Genomic DNA, 24,375 nt, shown 5'->3' with positions numbered 1-24,375 from the left:
GCGTCCTTAAACTCTAAGGGGGCCTCCCCACCCACCGACAGTTCGTCGCCCCCCCCCCCCGGTTGGATTATTTTCTCTCTTTGCTTGCGCCTCCAATCTCACCAGGAGGGGGTAACCGGAGCCGACTATGTCTCCCCTCCCCCAGGGACCGGGACTCGGTCTTAAATGGTGCCAGCCTCTAACCGCCGGGGAAATGAATTTATTATTTAAATATTCAAAACATTACTGTTAATTAGTAAGGTTAGCGACCGAAGCGAGCCTAGGTTAAGTATAGTTAGATTATATTTATAAAATAAATAACTAAAAATGGTAATATAAATGTTTATATCTGGTTATTGGGTTATTTTTCCAACCTGGTTATTGTTAATATCAATATTTCTTGCTATTTTTAGTTATCTCCTGTTGAAAACTGGCAAACTTTGGTGGGGGGAGAAACGAAAAAGTATCAATTTTTATTTTTTATTTTGAAACATACATATTCCCTCCTAATTCTTACAAATACATCGATTTTTGGACGATTGGTTAAAAAATTAAGTGTTTTTTTTTGGGGGGGGGGGGTGGAAATTCTGAAAAAGGTTCAAATAGAATTAATGTTAAAATAAATTCCATACTCTACAGAAATCAAATGTGAAATCTTGTATACTATTTTGTACATACCTCTATAAAGTGAATAAAGAAGGTGACTCGCCGTCTGAAATACCTTATCAACTAATTTAAAAAGTACTTTTAAAATTCAGAAGGTAAGCAAATAATTATGCAGAATCACTTGAATAATTAACAAATTTATTTTTCTGCATATATACTATTTATGTATACATATGACTGGAACTGTTTTTATGCAAAATATTTCGCCTTATATTGATTGTAAATATACGTTAAAAGGAACTGGAGCAATATTTCTATCACAAGGCTGGAAAATTTGGATTGTGGAATCGTTTTTAACTTTTGATATTGATTCCTATATATTTTTAACGATTAATATAACTTTCATTTTTTCCATTACATCAGGATTTTTCGCAAATCGCAAACTTCAAAACTTGTAAAAATGCAATACTATAAAATAGACATAAAACATTTTTTTATAATATATTCATTGTTTTGGTTTGCACTATACATTCTTATAGCAAAATAGTTAGTGGTCTGAAGAGGTGAACGGCGGGAGGGGGTTTGGGTTAAGATGACGAGACGGTGGGAGAGCTTAGCCGACAGATTGTAACAAGACTTAACAAGATGTAACATATTAATTGGCAATTATCCTCGTCACTCATGCACCGTGCAATTACTATCAGTGTTGTTTCAACTATCAGCATGCGTAAATCGAGATTTTTCTGCCCTCCGTGATCAAACGCGTTTTTGTCAATGGAAAATCTATTTTCAGGCCATAAATTAAACTTTCCGTTTCCAAAATGGTTTCAAGAGACTGCAAAAATTCTGCATATTCTTTTTGTTATATCTGTGATGAGTTAATAATGGTGGAAAGGCCAAAAGAAAATATAACAAGTTTGCGAATGGGATAGCAGAGAAAAAGAAAATTACTGGATAAGGAAAGATTGGTCAGGCAAAAAGATCTTCATTAGAGCTTGGAACCAAAAATATGCTCCGAAAAGCTCTCATAGGTCTGAATAAATTTCTCCTTCCATCTCGGGCTTATCAAGTTAAATAAAAGCTTTTTTAAAAAATATTTTTTTATATGTAATCAAATATATCTTTGTAATTTTTTTTTGTTTTTTTGTATTTTTTAAAAAATGTTTCTCCATATTAACATATTTTACATACTAAAAACTAACCAAAGAGAAGGGAAAATTTAAACTCTTACACACACATTCTATATGACATCATTATTCTTTTTTCTTTTAATTTCATTCGGGCGGGAAGCTATGTTGCAGAATATTAATTACTGTCGTTCTTTTGCGCATACTGTCATGCTCAAGATATATTTTATAATTATTCTTGGTAGACGGATAAAAGACGACAGTCGATTCTGTTTTCATGGTGCATAATCTTTGCGTGTTCTATTTAGAGTTGAGTTTTTAGTTTGTTTATATGTTTTTTTTATTTGGGCCTACTCAATTTCGTAAGATTTTTTTACTTTACATAATCAGAAGACGATTTTTTTTCTAAATGTTTATCGGTATTATTTTTTTAAATCATTAGTTTTTACGTAAGTAGATATTATTTTATAAACACTTCTAAAAAAAAATAATATTTTGTTTTTAAATTTATAAACATGAGCTACAGAAAAAGAAGTCACATCTGGACTTGCTTTTCCGAAGCAAACCCTGGGAAAGGTTTGTGTAATCTTTGAAGTAGTTCAGTATCCTATGCCGGTGGGACGACTAGTAATTTATCTCGTCATATTTAAGTTAAACACCCAGGAGTTGATATTTCAAAACAAAAAAATCCTTGTCCTGATTATGTTTCAGAAATGCATTATAACTTAAATCCTACTACGTCTACTACAACTGAACCAAATGAATCGCAGCAGTTAGCCCTTAAATTAACAAACCTTGTTGAATAGCCTAATCCTTTGTACTAAAAAAAAAAAAACAAAAAAAACCAGTGTCCCTTACTTCCTTTGTTACAAAACCTGTCCCTCAAAGTAAAAGTCGAGCGTTAAATATTCAATTAATTAGGTTAATAACTAAAGAATATCAACCTATTTCACTCATTGAGGATGAAGAATTCAAGAAGTTTGTTCATATGTTAAACCCTGGGTATTCGCTTCCTTGTCGGAAAACAATTATAACTAGTTTAATTCCACAATTATATGATAGAATTTCTTGTGAGAGTCGTAAGTCATTATATAATATAGAAGCATGCGCAATAACCACTGACAGTTGGACATCAGTTTCAAATAATAATTATATGGCCATAACTATCCGTTTCATTGACCATGATTGCAATTTAAAAACCCACTTACTTGTACGGAAATCTGCAGTCAACATACAGCTGAAAACATTGCCATTGAATTACAAGGTAAATTCAATGAATGGGCTATTACTGACAAAATAGGAGCGGTTGTTAGTGACAATGCAGCAAATTTAAAAGCTGCTATTCGTAATTGTCAGCTATGCCATATTCCTTGCTTAGCGCATACAATTAATTTAATTGTCCAAGTAGCAGTGTCTGAAGTAAAAACAATTGTGGTAAAATCGAAGGCAATTGTCGAATTTTTTAAACGAAGTTCTCATGCTGCCTCCAAATTGCAAAACATGCAGCAACAAATGAATTTTAAAGAATTAAAATTAAAACAGGAAGTGCCTACCCGATGGAACTCACTCCTGCACATGCTTAATAGATTATTAGAAACAAAAGAACCACTAATTTCGCCTATCGCTTTGGTGAATCCTATTCTAAATAATATTTCATTTGATGAGTGGACAGTTATAGCTGAAATGTGCAAATTACTGAAAATGTTTGAAGAGATAACTATTGAAATAAGTTCTCAAAACACTGTTACTATTTCAAAAATCTGTTTATTGGCGCGAGCGATGAGAAGACATGTACTTAAGATTAAATCTTCTACTCAGAATTCTGAAATCGTTAAAGTATGTAACAAAATGTTAGACCAACTGCAACAAATATTTAAGGATGTTGAAAATAATAATATTTTGCATGCTATTAGATCCTCGATTTAAAAAACAAGGCTTTAAAGATGAAGCAGCTTACCAAAATGCTTACACAAAACTATCACAGAAAGTTCGAAGTATTCAGATCGAACAAGGCGATAGATTTGAAACCGAACAAGAAATTATTGAACCCTCCATTTCAACTGCATGGGAAGATTTTGATAAAAAAGTAACGCCAATTTTAACTAATTCAAACCCAACAGTAGCAGGAATTTTAGAGCTTGATAAATATATAAATGAACTGCTCATCTAAAGAACACAAAATCCTGTCTCTTGGTGGAAAGATAGGCGGTTAATTTATTCAAGATTATTTAAAATAATGCAAACTAGACTTTGCATTCCTGCAACCTCCGTTCCCTGTGAATGAATTTTTTCAATACGTATCATCGGAACACTCATACATATAACAAGAAAAAAAAGATATAAATACTTTTAATGAGTTGAAAAAAACAAATTTGGCTCTCATTTCGCTGTAGTTGATGATAAACAAAAATTGTTTTATTTGGCTTACAGATAAAATTTAATTGTTTAAGATTAACTCAGTTAAATAGCATAGTTAATGAAAATATTTTATAATCAGAAGTAATAAATTTGCCGAAAGTCAATAAACATTACATTAGTGACGGTGACGTAATAAGTTATGCATCACGTGTGTAAAACAATAAATAAAATAAACGCAGGCTAGAATTTGGTATGGTAGGAGGATCCCCCACTACAAGCTATACATAAGAAAGACTGCTATGAATCTAATCGTAATTGAGAAAGATTTGGTTTCCGTCGCCTATACATTTCATTGTTAAGAATCGTAAAAAGATCGGTTTCTCCTGCAAACCGATTCTCGATTCTTTCGTTCAGTATAAAGAATCGAATCGAAGGAACGACTCGTTCACGATTCTTACTATTACTACAACTCATTTCAATCGCAGAATTAGTGGGAATCACGGGACGGTACAATTGTTGACAATTCCGTAATAATTTTAAGAATTACTGATCTCTTTGACATATAAAATGAGTACTTATAACATAAATTCAGAAATAAAAACTTTGTATTTCAAATACATTGAAGAAGTTCGAGAATTAGGTAAGTCGGCTCTTAATATTTATATACAATCATTGGATGTTGAGGTTATGGTTCATGATTTCATCTTGTTTTATTCTTATTTTATGTAATATTTTTTTAGCAGCATGAATTTCGTTATCAGAATTATATTGAACATAAAATAATATACATCCAATAGGATGTATATTATTTTTTCATTCATGAAAAAAAAAAATTGTGGTAAGCAGGTCTTACCTGACCTAAAGGTGATTTTTATTTAATATATTCAGTGCATTACTGTGAAAAAAGATAACATAAATAAATTATAAATAGATGTAGTAAGACATATCAGTACAAAGTGGTTATTCTTTACTATGTTGCCCAAATTAAATATGCCAATCTGCATCATTATGTCTATCGCACTAAAATGCAGCTGATGCTCAGTTCTACAAGTAATATTTTCACATTATTACTTACAGAGACACCATTATTGTCTCATTACTACCATAGATGTTTACAAATATTAACAGCCATTAATATTGCTTCTTATACTTCAATTTATTTTGTATCTTTTTATTATGTTTCAGTTAAATTTGAGTCTCCTGTTGAAAGGATGCGAAGATGGAAAGAAATATTTGATAAGTTTCAGGAGCTTTGTATTTCTTCAGAATATAGTATGTGTACTTTATTTATTTTTTTCTTGCATTATATTAGGCCACTTTTATTACCAAAATTGTATAGTATTTTAATAATTAGTCAAATTAAAAATACTACTGCATATTACATTAAAATGGTGATAAGTAAATTAAAATGCTTAAAAAAAAGTTATATTTATGGTATGCAGATGTGAGATAATAGTAAAACTAATGCTTGTTAGATAGGAAGAACCCAAGCCAACCCAGGTTGGTCTAGTGGTGAACGCGTCTTCCCAAATCAGCTGATTTGGAAGTCAAGAGTTCCAGCGTTCAAGTCCTAGTAAAGCCAGCTATTTTTACACGGACTTGAATACTAGATCGTGGATACCGGTGTTCTTTGGTGGTTGGGTTTCAATTAACCACACATCTCAGGTATGGTCGAACTGAGAATGTACAAGACTACACTTCATTCACACTCATACATATCATCCTCTGAAGTATTATCTAAATGGTAGTTACCGGATGCTAAACAGGAAAAAGAAAGATAGGAAGAACCCACCGGATTAGTCTAGTGGTTAAACCATCGCAAAATCGCTGATTTTTTTTTTTTTAAGTCAACAGTTCTAAGGTTCAAGTCCTTATAAAGGCAGTTGCTTTTATGTGGATTTGAATACTAGACTGTGAATACCATTGTTTGGTGGTTGGGTTTCAATTAACCTTAGGAATGGTTGACCTGAGTTTGTTTCAGACTACTTGTTTTTCAGTACATTTACACTGCAGCTGCACCAGGTTTGGCAAGCCAGTAGCAATAATTGCATTTTCCTATACACAGAGAGATCGAGAGAGAGAGAATGACCTAGCAGTAGCTGGAAAACTGGTTGGAGAAATATATTTATAGATTTGAAGTAATGTACTATAAATTAATGAATATTTATATAACGGTTAATTCATAAAATTACAAATGTTAAGACTTTTTTCATACATTCATTTTATCAAGATAGTTAGTTCTCCCTGAACTTCAAATATTTATGAAAAATTTTGAAAACTAAATGTCTGTAAACTCTAGAAGAGGTAGTTGTCCTGTTATATATGAAAGCAAGTATAACTGTAAAATAATTGGTTATCTTAGGAGAAACATGAGTAGTGAAAATCAGAAATGCAATGAATTGCATCTAATAAAATATTAGACTTAACTCTTTCAGTTCTAGACATTTTTTAGATGTCTTAACCGAGAGAATCTGGCATTTTGTTGAAGGGCTTTTACCAGTAGGCGCAAATCTGGTTCTTTGCTTATCTGCAGCATTTTTTAAAATAATATCTTTGAATATGAATTACTTATTCATTAATTTAAATGATTTCCCCATAGTTAGCTTGGTTAATTCAAGAAGTGGCCTATTTTAACATGCAAAAGAAATTTTGCATTGATACTGAAAGGAGTGATAAAAAAATTTTGCCAGGGCATAGTATACCTGTAATACAGTTTAATCTCGTACAAGGATTGTAAAATTATATCTGTCTTGTACAATTAATAAATAATTTTAATTTAAAAGACTAAAACTGAAATACACAGTTTTAAACGTTAATTTATTCAATAGTAATTTATTATGAGGTACCAAAAGCTATAATTATTGAATGTGTATTAATATACAGTGTACCTGTTTGTAGCTTTTCATGGAGAAATCACCATTTCTGATGTTGAATTAATCAGCAAATTTTAATTACATAATGGCACTTTATTGCCATTTTACCCTGCTTTGTATTATAAATTCTGATTTGCCGCAGAATAAATGAGACATATTTTTAATCAAGTAAAATAGCAATATCATTTGTTATTTTAAAATTGGAAATTAATTATGTTTTAAAGAAAAAGAAGTTATGTAACTTTGGCAGTCAAGTACTGTTTTAATGAAATATGCCTGGCACATGAAAACATATAACACATTATTTCCATGAAATAATTTACTGATTTATCTGTAACTTTTTTCTTTGTTATCCTTAGGTCTTTTTTTAAGAAAGCTTATTTGTATGTTTCTTTAAAATTCTATTATGCTTAATAATTTGACACACACACACACACACTCACACACATGCATAATATATTAATTGAGAAACCTATGTCTATTTTAACTGTCCAGTAGTAGAATAAAAATCTAAATAATTATTCTGATTTTGTGTTATATTCTTCATAAATGTTTGTGTTTTTCCTTGTTAGAACAGAGATTTATTAGTATCAGTGAGTCTTTATTGAAGTCTAAATTTTCTGGAACAAGTCTTCAAGTATTAGAAACAGTTAATGATGAAATAAAGATCCCAGCGGAACAGTTTTCACTAAAAAAATTTGCAAAAAAACTGGTAATTAAATTTTTATAATGTATTTTAGGTTTTGGAATTGTTTCATAAATTTGTTAGAATTTAAAAAGGATGTGGCAATTCATCCCACAGTGGCATTAATTTATTACAACTAGCCTTCTTTATTTTCTTGTTCATTTAAAAGATTAATAAAAGATTTTAAAACAAAAAAAATTGATTATTTTTTAATTTTTTTCCTGTATTATTTTTATTTTATACAATTTCTCTGTATATCAGGGGTATCAGTTCTTATCATTGACAGAAAGTAAAAACAGTATTAGTTGACACTGGCATATCTCCTCCAAACATTTATTCAAAGACTACTACATGATTTGAAATTTGTAATACTTTTTCACATGCAACCATTGTCGTATTGGGTAAATTTGAAGATTTTCTTAAATTTAAGGTGGAGATCTTTTGATCACCTACTTAGCACTGATAAAAAACCTACCTCCACCTTCCAGCATACCAAAAGGGATTTTTTTTATATTAAATATAATTCATTACATTGAACCACAAATGATAGAAATACAATTATTTCAGATAAATAACCATCACCTTAAACAGAGCTTATTTGCTTCCAAAGCTTTTTCCTTTTCATTTTTTTGCACTGTTATTTATATAACTATTCCAAAATCTATATATAATATGCCTTATTTATATACAAAAATTGTAACAGTTCCTGTTAAAACAAATTACAAATCTAAATATAAAATCTTTTTTCATCTCTTTATCTTCTTGAATTTGTGTCCTCTAAATTTTTTTACTTCACCAGAGATAGAGAAATTCCTTGTTCAGATGTATGTTCCCAATCACAATACAATACAGAAAAGAAGAATTGTTATTTATTTAGTACAATAAATGGAATTTGCTGTTAAAAGTAACATATTAACAAAAAAGCAAAGATATTTTTTTAAAGATTGTATTATTTAAAATTTATAATTTAAATTTGGAACCTACTATAAATTTAGTGTTGCTTTAGTTTAGTTTATATGATGCTTTTTATTTTACAGTTTCTTGAATTTATATAATATATTTTGGTTAACAAATACAATGTTATTGTTGTTAAAATTTACAAATTTAATATATTACATGGGTGCTTTGTTTTTTTTATAAAATACCATTATTTTACAATTTATAAAAAAATTTGAATAAAAGTAAAATTACTTTCAATTTGTAATTTCAGTTGCAAATTTGTGATCAGAAAAACTTCCTAAAGATATTCTTATTTAAAAGATCATTTTCTTGTAACACCAAATAAAAAGGTCTTGTATAGTTATTAATAGACAAAAAATGTATTAATTTTAAGTGTAATAGAATCTATATTTTGCTTTATAATGTTTTTATAACTTTTTGCATATGTGTTTTTTTTATTTGTGCAGAAAGCGAAATATACTGTTGAAAATGGAATCGTAGACTACATTGATCTAGAATCTGCAGCATTAAGTATAATACAACAAACTCCAAGATGTTGTTTTTTTTATGGAATTGATTTATTTTCTGAAATTGAATTACGTGCTAAAAAACCAAGAATGAAAAGGTTGAAAGATCCTGAAGGAGTAAAAGTTAAACCATCTAATGTAAGAGTTGATAAAAATATTATTTATGAAATTTTATTAATTACTTTTTACAAAACGTCTTCTACATTTCTGTTAATTTTTATTATCGCTTTTCTTCTATAACTTAATTATCCCTCATTTAGATAAAATAACTTTTTAAGTTCTTAACAATTTTTAAAGAAAGGTGTTTAGTACATTAAAGATTTAGTCGGTTACTTGATGAGTTTGATGGGCTTTCATTGTGTAATAATCTTTTTCTACATTGTATGTTTTAAGATAATTGTTTTACATATTGCAATCTTCAACATCTCTCACAGTTTTTACCATTACTCTTCAAAAGCCAACCCCCAGAAGCCAAATATATGGCCACAGACTAACCACCTCTGGTCTGACAAATAAAAAATGCACCTGAACTTGAACTGCAATAATTCTCAGTAACCATCATAAAAAAAAAATGGAATCTAGACCAAACTAAAGCTTGTTCCTTTCTTCATTAATTTATAAAGAACTTATTTAAACAACAACAAACATAAAATACACATTCTTGAGGAGAATGTAAGGAACACAACTTTTGGGTTTCTCCAGCCTAGAACTTAACAGACATTTTTTTTTTTAGAACGTACAATTTATGTGTGTTAAAATATGGACCCCTACCTTGATTCTTATCAAGTTTGAGTTTGTCCAGTGTTTTGGTAATGTAAACCTGGACAAGAATTATTTTAGTAATTTTTAGTTGTTTAAATACAATTGCCATCTCCATAACTTATTGTAGTATTGATCCACATCAAGTTCCAAGAGGTTTTATCCAATATTTTGGCAATGGTAGGCCTTTAAAAACAAAACAAAAAAAAAATTGCTAGCTTCCATACCCTGTTGCAGTAACAAAATAATTTTTTCACTTCAATAAACAAAAGTGTAACCATTCATAGATTTGGAGTGCATATTATTAAAAAGGAGTCCAATTATAAAAACAAAGGGGTATTCCATTTTGATTCAACTAATGACCAGGGCATCACTATTTTTGATTTTGATGATATTTTGGTATTTGATAACTACCTACCTTTTATTGGCCAAGAAATATTTTTTTATATTTATAAAAAACTTTTCTTGAGTAATAGACTATTTTCTAACTTGCCAACAAAAAACAACCATTTTTGTCACTTTTTCCATGAGCTGTAGCTGTAGCATTTTTATTTTTCCTCATACAGAGATCAAAAAGGGCTTTTTATAAAGAGTAAAGCTGGAATTTCATCTTAGCTGTACTCAAAATTCATTTTGTTATGTAACCAATTCTTGTAATGTTTACTGAAGTTATACGTTTACAAATTGTTGCTTTTTACCTTTTAACTCTCAAATACTAGTAGTACTTATAAAAAAATTGACTGTTACTGAGTGTTCTTCATTAACAAAAATGGCTGCCAAATCGTAAGATTTTGAAAATTTCTCATTTTTGTGGCCCAAAAACCACATATGGGACAGGTGGCAAAAATCTGAAATGTTTACAGCAGTACGTACGTTTTATGTAAATTAAAATCATATAAAATTTATTTTGTTACTCAAAGGGGTTGACGAGTAATGAAGCTAAAATACCACTAAAAACACTGTCCAAAAATACTGAGTTAGGTATTTTTTTCAGCTTATAAAAATTACAACTCAACTTATTAGAATGAATAAATTAACAGACTTATGAATTATGAATAAACAGTCAATTACAAAATTATAAAATTCAAATACATTAACAAGTTGTTCAATTCACTTTTACCTTGTTTTCTCCTGCTAATCAAAGTTATGAATAAATTTTGCACTTTTTGATAACAAACTTAACTAACATAACTTAGTGTCCTGCCATTTTTTTAATGAATAGAACTGATAAGTCCTCATCTATCTTTAGTGTAATGTGTTTGCTTCCAATAGTTGATAGAAAAAGCTCTGAAGACATGAGAATCTTTAAAATATTTTCTAGTTGAACCCATGTTTGTTTAGCCCTCAGTGAATGAAGTACCAAGACCCTGCGAATGGAAAAAGTATATTCGTTATTCCTCTTCATTTTCTTGTATTTGGACTTCAATAACTTCGCCTAATCGCCACTTGCCATTGTATACGCAGCAGACATAATTTTTACATTTATCTTTGGTAAACCTATAAAGCAATTAGAAACACCAATGTTTTTGTGTACCGATACTAATGTAAATATTTCTGATTCAGAGGGCCCAGACTTTCAGAATACATTTCTGACTTGTTGGAACATCCGTAAAAGGTTCCTGTTTCTGGGACTGTTGTGATTACCTGATAACGAGAACTGAGGTATTCTTTAGTCTCTTGAACATCTTTATTAGAGCAGAAAATAAATTTAATATTTTTAATATTGCCTTTGCAATAATCCTACATTTCAGGTGTTAACAATTTGATTGTTGACCATTCTTTGAAGGCTAGCTTTAGTCACAGTTCTTTTTACAGTTCCACCAATACCATCATATGGTCCTTTTCCATGGTATGAGGCAAAAAAATGCCATTCAGCTGCAATTTCAAAATCGTGATGGTAGCAGAAATTAATGAAATTTTTTTTGTTTTAGATGGGCTGAAGAGCCATCAGAAAAAAAAATTGTTTAACTTGTGGTAACAGTGTTTTTACTTTATCTATAACTTGCTTTTGGAAACAGAAGAACAATGTAGTATTGTGCTTTAAGTACTCACTAATCACACAGTAGCATTGACTTTGTAATTTTCTTTCTTTTTTAAAATATATGAGAAATAGATGTACTGTGGCATAAGTTTTTGACCAGTGATATGACTGGATTTCATCTTGTATCACAAAAGCAACATTTTGAGAAAAGTCTCCCATTACAACACATTCACCCTTCAACAAGTTTTCCTTTTTAATGTTGAGGAAATTAACTTGTTTCTTTGCAACAAAATCATGCCTTTTTAGATTAAATTTTCACAGTTCACAACGGTCAACAGAAACTCACTGTTTGAAGATAATTTCAGAATCAAAATCATCCCAGCTCTCTTGCAGTAATCTGAGCACTTCATTAGTGCCTGGATATTTTTCACACTGTGATAGCATGCAAATTTAATTTTCTATATCACATACCATGGTTGAAAGGAGAATTTTATAATTTCATTTTTAGAGCAGATAACATGAGTTTTACATTTTGGTGCGTGACACATACACAGAGTGAGTACCTGACCCACCAGTAAGAACACAAAGTTTAGGTCTTAAATCAGCAAATTTTGAAAAAACAATTTTTAAATTAAAAATTGAAGGCTGTGTACAATTATTTAAGTTACATAAGATAAGTCTTTTTTGAATATTAATTTTCTTCCCATCAGCTTGTCTTACAGAGACACAATCATTTGGCTGTGCTCATCATTCTGGTAAAAATCTTGGGACACATTTAATATAACATTTTCATCAATTATGTGACTAGATTTCTTTTTGCTGATTTGTGGCAAAATTCCACTTGTTTTAATTAATTGTTTGGATTGGCAGGTTAAATACTGACTAACAATAAACTCATTTTGAAATTTTTTAATGCTCCAGCTGCCTGGTAATAAACTTAAAATATTAATTTTTTCCTAGCTTGATGTAACTGTTTTCATTTTATCCTTCATTTTAATGATTAATTCTTCATATTCCCTACCAAAATCAGCATAATTGGTGGCACTAAACTGGTTTCTTCTATATAAATATTTAAACCAAAAGTATAATTTTATTTATTGGTAACTGACTGCTATTTTTGTAACTTTATTTTTTAAAATTGGTTCCTTTGCGCTGCTCAGTAATTTTTGAATCTTAACAGAGGAAATGCTAAGTGCTGAACAAGCTTTATTCCCTGACTTGACTATAACATATTGAGGCTCAAACATATCTTGACATTCTGGTTCGCTTTCTGTATCATCTTGTGGTTTTTGTATTTGTTTAAATATTTTGTACACAGTGCTCTGCCCAGAATTAATTTAAAATATGGATTGCTTGTTGAAAGTGTCAAAGATATTTCTTGAAGAAATTTCTTAATCTGTTTAGTGTGACAGCTGAATGGGTCATTGTATTTCCCATTAATATAAAAATATTTATCTAAATATTCGGTTTTATGAAAAGTACAGATATTTTTTGTTTCAGTAAATCCACTTTTTAAAGATATCAATGTTATTTGCTGTTCAGTAAACACTAAAATATTGTAGATCTATTGTAAGTCAATTTGTGACATACTGTTTCAGTGTGAATGCCAGTTGAACACTCCATAATATGTTTTTATAAAAGCAACGGTTCTTGCAATAACAATACAGTTAGTATAAATTATTAAACTACCAATTGCACCTCACTTTGTCTTATCCCAGTTTCTCTACAGCTAAAATAAAAATTTCTCTAATTAATAAAATTAAAAATAAAAGATATCACACAAAAGAGAAGTTCACTACCAATAGAATTACTTTATAAACAAGTTTGTACATAAACAATGTTAGGTACATTACCTAACCACAGTACTAGCAACAATACAACATATCACATTGAAATCAAAATAATAACTGAGTCAAAATAAATTTTATATGATTTTAAATTACATAAAAAGTACTTACTGCAATAATAATAAAAGTGGTGATAAATACAATAATGATAGTAATAATAGTAATAAGTGACAATAATAAAACAGTTAATGAACTCAAATATTAATACAGTAATAACAACCAAATAATAGTCAGGACAATAGTGTTAAACGATAATTACATCACCACATAATCAAAACAATAAGCATGACATAAAAACAGATAAAAATACATAATGTAATCAACAAAGATAACAATCAAAGTTATTACATATAAATAACACATCAAATAGTGATTGTTGTAATGACTATAGTAATTGATAAATACAGATTACACAAAGAGAGTTTAAAATAAATAATCGTTCAGAATTTATTCCAGGTATATAAACAGAAAACTAGTATTTAGACCCATTAACAAAGAAACTGCTAGTTTTAACCCTTTTTAACCACTAATCTTACATTAACAAACAATCTTATAAAAATTCATTTGCAAATCCCCTTTGTTGTCTATCTTAACAGTTTATGAATGAAGTCTATTGCATTATTTATTTCACTTATACACTTATAGTTTTACTACAACTCACCGATAGTACTTTCAAATTACTCGTAGCGTTACCTTAATCATATCGAACTGGATACTCTGTTCGCTAGACTGAGATCTTGCCCACTCATCTCGCAGACTGGTTCGCAGAACTCTGCTGAACTCACAGCCTCTCGCAGAACTGCCCTTGCGAGACCGACATGTAACGCCTCGCAGACTGGTTCATGAATTTCCGCCAAACTGCACTTTTAGTTTGTCTTACTGGGCTATTTATACTGTTAGCCCCTTTACCTGTAGGATCGGACCCAAGTCAAAGCGTGAGAAGAATCAACCGAGGCGTTGTTTCCATAAATTCCAAGCCTGGTCTCTTCTCACTGCACAACAGGTGTGCATTGTGTTAAGGGGTAGTATAGCAAAATATAATTGTAAAACAGACCTATTGACAAAAAGGGCCTTTTTGTTTCTGGATCTTTCTAATTAAATACATTTTCTATTACTTTTATAATTGGTAGGAATTCATTATTCAGGCTCTCTATACTGGTCCTGTTACAATATATTGTATTTAGCTTTTATTTTGAATTTGTCTGAAAATATTAGTGTTGTATTATGTTGCTTATCTCTTCAATAATAATCAAATATTTCACTCGGTAACATCACATAAGTAAAATTTATATATTTCTTCCCTAATTTCAAGTTCTTTAGAATGCCATAATACATCCTGTTTTTAATTTTAATAATTTTTTACACCTTGCAATATGCAACCTTTTTTTGTTCCAACCATTGCTTGGTCCTGTGGATGATGGATAAACAGAGTTCTATTGTACTCTTATTTATTAATGTTTACTTATGTCTTTATTATTATTTTTTGTGTAGGTATATATATATATAAATTTTTTTTTTTTTTTTTAGGTTGTTAACAAAAGAAGTGATATGCCTGATAATGAAGTAGCAGTAGTTTTAAATGCATTAAACAAAGCATATCAGAAAAATAATCAGAATCCTATTATTTATTGGTTACTTGTTGTAGATCCAGATTCATTCAGTAAAACTGTGGATAATATATTTTATGTTTCATTTTTAATTAGAGAAAATTTAGCCAAAATGTCTCTTGGTAAGATACACAAATTTTGTTTTATATTATTGAAGCTCAGATTATGAAATCGTTTTTTTTTATTTGAATAAGCATCAACATTATTGATATTTGTTAATTAACATTATTAAAAAAAGAGATCTTCTTCCAACATGCTTTGAAGTTCACATACTTCTAAGTTTTGTATAGTTTTGTTCCCTTTTTTACCAACATTTTGTTCCTGGTATACAGACTTATTTAATACTAGCAGTCCTGTTTTACACAAAAGATCTGCTTGGTTTGTCCCAGTATGCTTTTGATGTCTTCTTTAACTCATCATTTGTATTTTTCTAAGAAAATTAAAAAATGTTACTATTCAGGTATGTCATGTTACCTTCCTTTCTGTCACATATCATTGCTTTGGTTTTATTCTTGTTTATTTTCTCACGAAAGATTATCTATGCCATTAATTTTTTTTTCTAATCCAACCTTTCTGGATTCAATCTTTTTTAGTTCTTTTGGCTTCTATAAAAAGAACCATGTCATTAGGAACATGTTTTAACACCTTTATTTTCTCCCCTTACATCTTCTATGTATAACGTGAAAGGCAACAGGGACAAACTATGTCCTTTCCACAAATTTTCTTAATTAGTGCATAGTCTTTCTTCAGCTTGTCTTTTTATAACTGCCATCTGATTCTTTTACATACATAGATTCTTATACTTCATTATGATTTTATACATAATGGTTTACATACAGAGTGCAACAGCATAATTTGCTGATTTGAAGAGTCAATAAAAAGAAAGATGTTATAGGTATCATTGTAATTATTTTTCCACCATATGCTACTACATTGGAAATTTATCTGTTTTGAAAATTGTATCTAACAAGTGGCGCACCCCATTGGTGACACACTGATTTACCATAATTTGGAAGCATCGGTCGACTCTTTCCAGCACAGCAAGGGGATGAATATTCTCCTTCAGGTCAGCAAGGGTCCATGGACAATCGGTGTACAAGGGATTTCAGGTACCCCGATAAAAAATATTCACAAGTGGCTAAATCTGGTGAACGTGCAAGCCACTGAAGATCACTTCTCAAAGAGATCAGGTCGCCAGGGAAGTTTTCCCGCAAAACACACATTGCTTTTTGCATCGTGTATACCATGGCTCCATCCTGCTGAAACCACACATCCCCCAACATCCATTTCATCAAATCTTGGCAAAAAAAAAAAAAGCAGCTACATGCTGAGCACCGAGGAGATTGCAAAAATGACTGCCTTACCACCTCAAAGTTTTGGAGTAATCTCGTGGACCGTTCCCTTGATCTTCTCTTTTTGACAATGTCAATTCTCCTGAACGTGTTTGCCCACCTATCAATCGATTGCCGACCCAGGAACTCGAGCTCAGGTGGCAATCTTGAAGTGTGCACAGAATGCTTGCTACGTGGCAATGATTGAGCAACCATTAGAAAAGTAAGCCTCTACGGCAAACACTTGCTCTTCCTCCATCCACCGCATTCTTGGTACTGAAGTGGAAGGGAGAAAAAATTTCCCGATCCACCAGTTTGAATGAGACCATCTGCACTCTCTAATGGCCAAACCTTGCTTCCTGACGCCAAATTCAAATCGGCAAATTATGCTGCTGCACCCTGTATTTGAATACATTCTCATACAAACATCTGATTGGCACATAATAACTGTTTCCCCTGTATTTAAGTTATTAAAATGTGTTTTACTATACATTATCAAGTGCTTCCAGATTTGCAAATGCAGTATAACTGTAAACAAGTATATATTAATAGTCAGTCCTTATTTATTTAAAGCCTGTGCCAGGTGACTTTTAGACCCATGCTCTTTCTGAAACAAATGATCTTCATGGAATTAAATTTACTTCATACTGTTGTATTCTTCAGTAGATAACTTAATATCTTTTATGCATTGGACAAACAATTTTACCAAATCTATTGCAAATGGAAAAGGCACTGAATTATCTCACAGATAACATGTTATCAATATTCTTATTTACTTTCTTTAAATATACTTTTTTAATAATATATATATATTTTTTTAAATCATTTATTTAAAGGCAAGTGACATATTTTCATTAAATATTTTTGCTCTTTATTAAAAGAAATATAAAATAATCTTTTAATCACTGTGCCACATGTAAATAAAATGTGCAGCTTAAAAAATTAAATATTCATATATAAGGTTCAAACATAAACTATATGAATTTGCTATTTTCCAAAGCTTCAACAATCAGTTGTAAAGATTTACTTCCCACTGTACTCGATTAAATATATGAAAGTGAGGTTATACAAATGCATATTAATATCCATGTGCTTGCTAACCCATACATTAATGAATACCAGATAGAAACTTATCTAATCTGGTATTCATTTAAACACACTGCATCTGAAAAATTTGTGGCTCATAAGAGCTTTTGATTTTAGACAACTGTTTCCTTTTCTGGGTAATATTAAACATAATTTTTTTTCTAGATGCAGATAATATACTTATGATAGAACCACTTTCTAACAGAAATGTAAGTGGTATAAAAAATGATCCAAACCAAGCAGTAATCAGTATTAGTTTAAAAAATTGGGAGGTATGTAAGTATGCAGAATTTATCATTTTTGTTTTCATTATCTTTTTAAATTATAAATATTTTTTTAATGATTCATATAATCTTCAATTACAGAACGTAATTAACAGTAATTATAAATATTAATGTGGTGTTGAACTAATATAGGAAAATCCATACATAAGGTTGATATGTTTAAGCCATAGAATAATATATTTGTAACAAATTATCACATTTCTTATAATGTTTCAAAACACATCATAACTGTGTGTAGAATATACTCACATGCTCTTTATAAAATGAGCTGTAAAAGAGTTTTAAATAAGAGCGTAAACTAATTTTATCAATACTCTTTCCTACCACTAGCTGTTTTTTAAAACTACAGTAATATTGCTTAACTGTTTTTTTTAATCTACTCATTTTTAATTTTATTTTAAGATCACTTCAAGGAATCCAGAAAAAATGACTGTCAATGTCATGCTGAAAGAAAATATGCTTCTTATTAATATATACAAGGTATCTTCAAAAGTTCCTTGAGTCAATATTTTCTGTGTGGAGTATTGTTCATGACAGGTTTATTTTTTAATTTGACAGTGTTTATGATGATGATATCTCAATGTATATGTTGTCATGATATCCCACAAACAATAACAGTAACTGTATTATGACGTTCCAGCATAATACAATGTGTTTCCAGCACGTTGTATAAGCATATGTGACATTATCATAGTTTAAAATAATATCCTTTATTGAACCATCTGTGAATGTCAAATCTTGCATTTTATTTTTAGAATTTTCATTACAGTTATTTTTCAATATTTTCATTACAATTTTCTCCAAAAAAAACATGTAGTAAATAGAAATAAAAAAGGCAAAGTTTATAGGTGACATAAGCATTTCTGTGAGGGTCTTAATAATTTTCATAGTGGACACTAATCTATTGTGACAAATAAAAAAATTAACAAAAAAGAAATACTTTTTTTTAGTAATAGGATGGAAATCTGTTACTAAAAAAAAGTATTTCTTTTTTGTTACATCAGAAATTTAATTTTATTGGTTTATGATACTGTAATAATGTATAAAATAAGGTATCTTTTATAATATAACTGGTTCTTTGTGAATCATTGTGTATTTACAATACAGTATTTCTTAAAGAAACATAGAATACTAATATTTAGATGACAAAAGTAGCATTCTTCTAAAGAAAAAAAATTTGTTGATGACAAAAGTAGCATTCTTCTAAAGAAAAAAAATTTTACATGCTAATAATTGTATGATTATGAATGTATATTTTACGTATAAAGTCAAATGGTTGTTTGTTTATTAACCAACAGATTGCTTTCAAATTTGTAGGATACATTCCTGTTACCTCATGAAAGCTTTTAAGCCATAAGACTGAGACCCTAGCCTTGTTGGAGATATATTTGTCACCATGGCAATAGAAATGTTATGAATGAAAGGTGAATGTTTATAGAATCTTTAATGAAGGTGAATCTTTACTATAGAATAGTAGTAGAAAGTTATTACTATTCTATCTTTTGTAATTTAGTTTCTTTTTCAGGTTTCTAAAAGTCTGAATATTTTTATAGTTATATATCAGTATTATTCTCACAACCATGAGGGTAACAAATTCTGCAGAGGTTCAGGGAGAAGACCCCTTTGGCTTGACAGTAACTGAGGCGAGCTCTGTGAAGTCCAGGGGAACAGACCCCCCCAATAGACATATAGGAGTGATGAGTGAAGCAAGCTATGCGACCTTGGGCTCTGGGGTATAAGAAGCTTCACCCCTTGGTTAGATGGTCATGCAAGCAAAGTGATGCCCAACCAGCTAGTGAACATGTAATTTAGGATTATATGTACACATTTATAAGTTACTGTTCAAAAGTTTGTTAATTATAAACTAATTTTTCTCCGATGACTTTGGTCACAGATTTTTCTGATGTTCTTTATTGTTTGTTAGGTGTTGGTTAAGCTAACAGTGTGGCTAAACCTTGCAACAAAACAGAAAGAAACACAGAAATAATTGAATAGTAGAGTTTAAAAGAAATATTTTTTCGATCCAAAAAATAAATATTTTTTGACTTTTTGTTAAGATTTGCTCTAAAAATAACATAGCAATGCTAATGCAATTTTTACTATAATTTTTTTATTTGTTAGTGAATCTATTTCTGTTAATATTTTATTTATTTGCTGATTATTTTTCATGTTACAGGATTTAAAATGGAATTTTCAAATAAAAAAGAAATTGATTAAATGGAAATAATTTATAATTATTCATAAGTTCCTTACAACTTTTTTAAAGAAGTAACATCTTGCAGAAATAAATTGTCTTCAGTAATTATTAAAAAACACGAGATTATATTTTACTGAATGACATTTTAATGAAGATGTAACAGACAGTACAAATTATGTAAACTCTACAAATATTACAATTATGAAGTATGAAATAGTATTGCATTTATTTTTTTTATTTTTTACTTTAGTTCATTGTTTAATAATAAATATATTTGTTTTATAAAATAAAGAAATAAAAAAAAAGTGTCAATAAAGAAGTTTTACATAAAGAAGCTTGGGATCATATCATTTCTATTCAAATGAAGTAGAAGTTAGAAGAGATGAAAAATTCATATTTCAATGATATCATCGTTTTCAACCACTCACTTCGCTTCAGACCTTACATATTTACAACAGCTTATGTTCCAATTTTGTAAACATTGTGAAATAAAACTGTTTTTTGATTATTTAAATCAAGAAATAATTAATTAATTAAACTTGCATGTATAAAAAAAATATTTCTTAAGTTTAATTAATACTAAGTATTAATTTTTATTATATTAATTTAATAACAATACCAAATTAGTTACTTTTATCATTTTTTTTAGGAATGTCATTTAAATAAACAGTTGTATAATATTAATTTTATAAATAAAAATCAATTTATATTTTTAGAATACTGTGATTAAGAATATATATAAGATTAAATTGATTAAAATTTGATTGTGTTATTTTTATAATTGCAGTGAATATTGGTAGACTGTTATTCTGTATGAGAACTGAAATGTTATTAACAATTAAATGAAATATTATTTCTATTAATAAATGCCTACTCAGTGGGACAGACTTGCCTGTTACTCTGTAGCTCTTGGGTTCAATTACCAGCTAAGAGTCTGGATGATTTATAATTCAACTAAACTGTAAACCACTAATGGCCTTACCAGTTAGTTGATGTAACAAAAAAATACATATATGAGAGTATGTGTGCAATGCAGTGTGTGTGTGTGTGATATATGCATTTCAGTTGAATGATCTTGTAATGAATCATCAGTGCCCAAACACAATATTACTGTAGAAAACAATGTAACTAAACAACCCCAAACCAAAAAATTAACAAAAAGTAATATAAAACAAATAAAATCAACAATTAAAATGTGTAATATCATAACAAAAAATGTTTCTCATACAGTAGTGCATAGATAGACAGATAGTACAGCATAAGTGTCTTTGCCATATGCTAACAGCAAAATAAAACCTTAGTGAAGTACATCTGCCAAATAGCATAAATAGTCGAAGAACATTGTAAAATAAAAAAGCACAATATCACAGGAAAATAGTAAAAATGTAAAATATTTTAATTGCTACAAAAATGATTAAATACTTAAATACAAACTTAAGAAATAACAATATGTTCCCTATTATGTTTTGGATGTTAGCCCCTAATTAAAATTTCTAATGCAATGTTGCATAAGACACAGTCCACAAGGATGTGGTGTACAGTTAGTTGGCAATCACAGTGAACACAAACGAAAACATTGGTCTGATTCATGAGTAACTTTAGATTACCCTATTCTAAAACTGCAAATAATAAACTCCTCTTGATGGTTATTCTTGCATGAAGAGCTCCACTGTGTTTTTAACTGGACAAGGTTTATTATTGTTGATGGTAGCATTCCATTTAGTTTGTCACTCATTACGAACCACTGTTTAGAAAAGACAATATCATGATTAGTGAAAGAAAGCTGCAAACAAGCTTCTTTTGCCACATGATCAGCTCACTCATTGCCTGGAATTCCAATATGGCTTGGGATCCAGTAGAAGCTCATGTTTGTGTTATGTTGAATCATTTCAGAAATAATAGATTGTATCTTACGGACAACAGGGTGTCTAGTGTACATGTTACTACAAGGCACTTGTGGAATCTGAACAGACACGTACATGTTGATATGATGGGCTGATTATATTAAAGGCCTTATTAATAGCATATAGCTCCACAATGAAAACACTGACGATGCAGGGAAAGACAAACATGTGTTCTGTTGCGGAGCACAATCAACAGAATTATCATGTTTAGATTCTGTTGTTTATACAAACTATTTAAAATATAACATTTTTCTTGCAAGTTAACCAGATTTGTGTACTTTTTTTGATTTTGACTAAGAATAAAAAAATAATTTATGAGATAAGACCGATAAGGGGGTCAGTAACATTAAGTAACAGAAACTGTAGGTAATTGTATATTTAAAGACAAGAAAAGGCGTTTAGCTCTGATGCCTGGCTGTAAATTTTGGCTATTCCTGATAAAATATGTGGACCAGAAAAAATTGTGTCAAAGGTCCAATGATTTGATGTGCTTTAATGTGAGCTACATAGGAGCAGATCATTTTGTTTCATCTATACCAAAGTGATTGCTCATCAAGTCCACTGGTAGACTTAAAATGGGGCTTGAGGAAAATGCACTTGTAGCAAGATTTCGTTATTGTCTTATTAGATTTTATATTTTATTTAATTATTCCACATTTTTGTTTTATGGGCGTTGGTAACAAGAAAATGTTTTTTGCCCCAAAAAAAATTAACATGTCTACATCTTTTGTTTTGTCTTTGTTTTTAAGATTTCTTTTTTTGTTTTTAACTTTCTGCTTTAAGTTTTTATTTTGGTTTTTTAAAGCAAATACATCGTGCTTGGGCGATGATAACGCCAGAGCGTTTTTCGCCCTCAACAAAAAAAAATGTAGCAAGATGGATAAATGAATGATGGACTGCATTGAGCATTCTAAGAGCCGGTGGCCTGAGTAGATGAATAACCTGCAGTCCAAGTGGTAACTGACCAGAGCTCAGTAGAAGCTTAACATGCATATTTGATCAATTCCCCAATAAATATTTGATAGAACTCTCAGCACGTCTAGCATTTTTTAAACATTTCACCTTCCAGCTCTTTAAGCTTACCCATGTCAGTCGTTGGTCAAACCACAATCCTAAAAATCTAGCCCGCACACATGGTTTAACTGGTTTACAATGTAAAAACAGTTGAGGTCATATGGCTATGGCAACAAAGTAACACTTCCCTGAGGTATTACGTTTTCTAGTGTAAAATTTTCAGATGTTGTTCCATCTCAAACTCAAAAGCCCCGACTACTGAGGAAACTCCTGATAAATGCAAGGAGATTCCTATGTATACCACATTCATGCAGTTAATTTAGGATTCCTCAACTCCAAGCCATATCATACGCTTTTGCAAATTGAAAATTACAGCAACGAGGCCTTCTAAATGACAGATTCAATAGCAACTACATGGTAGACGATCTATCTTGGTGAAAACCGCATTTTTTGGTAGCAATTAGGGTGTTTTTCTCAAGATACCATACTAAACGATGGTTTACCATTTGTTCCATCAGTTTGCACAGGGTACTGATCAAGAAGATAGGACATGATTTATCTTTACCAGGTTCAATTACGGCAATCACCAATTCTTTTGACCAAGAATCTGGAAAACCTGATTTTTTTTGGTTTATTCTGGGTGAAAAACACTCCCGATGTTATCATTACCTGTCCATGACATGTTCATTGTAGTAAACAAATCATAAATCACATTTTATGTTTCATTAAAATACTAAAACTTCAAACTACTATACAGCAATTGGCTTTAATAACTGATACACATTATTGTAATTTAAATCACTGATTATAAAAAGACGATCCTAAGAAACCACAAAATGCAAGATAAAAGCTTTTCATTATCCCCTAACATAGTTCAAATCTTAACCCCCAGCTTAAACCTGCACGCAATGCCATGTAACAGATATAGTCCATAAGGATAAGGATGTGGTGCAATGTCAGCCGGCAGTCGCAGCAAGCACAAATTGGTGTATCTGTTTGAGTCATCAAATATCCATGAGTGAGCTGGTGTCCTCTATTCACAAACAGCAGATAATAACCTCTTGACTGTTATTTCTGCACAAGGAGCTCATGGTAAAAAGTTTTCTTAAGCAGATGAAGTTTGTTGTTCATGGTAGCATCCCATTCACTTCGCCACTCATGAATCACTCTCTTCAGGAAACAGACAAAATCATTAGAGGCGACATGACCAGTGAAAGAGGCTGAAAACAAGCCTCCTTGTGGGTGTCTAGAGTACACATCATTAATCGCCT

At 30.2% G+C, this 24,375-nt stretch overlaps 1 protein-coding gene across 2 annotated transcripts; it reads left to right on the top strand.

The window, feature by feature from the left end:
• Positions 1-4,436: 4,436 nt before the first annotated feature.
• Nse4 (SMC5-SMC6 complex kleisin component Non-SMC element 1) lies at positions 4,437-20,934 on the top strand. Of its 2 annotated transcripts, none has more exons than XM_075366306.1 (7): positions 4,437-4,710; positions 5,256-5,342; positions 7,516-7,655; positions 9,035-9,232; positions 15,209-15,410; positions 17,871-17,981; positions 20,166-20,934. In XM_075366306.1, coding segments are annotated over exons 1-7 (813 nt in total). In that variant the 5' UTR covers positions 4,437-4,637; the 3' UTR covers positions 20,168-20,934. The 2 variants fall into 2 exon arrangements, with proteins under 2 accessions (XP_075222421.1, XP_075222420.1); XM_075366305.1 differs by having other exon boundaries at positions 4,440-4,710; positions 17,871-17,977; positions 20,166-20,870.
• Positions 20,935-24,375: the final 3,441 nt, after the last annotated feature.

The sequence above is a fragment of the Lycorma delicatula genome, chromosome 5, assembly GCF_047948215.1.
Source record: "Lycorma delicatula isolate Av1 chromosome 5, ASM4794821v1, whole genome shotgun sequence".
In the NCBI taxonomy this organism is placed as follows: Eukaryota; Metazoa; Arthropoda; class Insecta; order Hemiptera; family Fulgoridae; genus Lycorma; species Lycorma delicatula.
The sequence above is the reverse complement of the archived record's forward strand: the minus strand, read 5'-3'. Positions and strand labels throughout refer to the sequence as shown.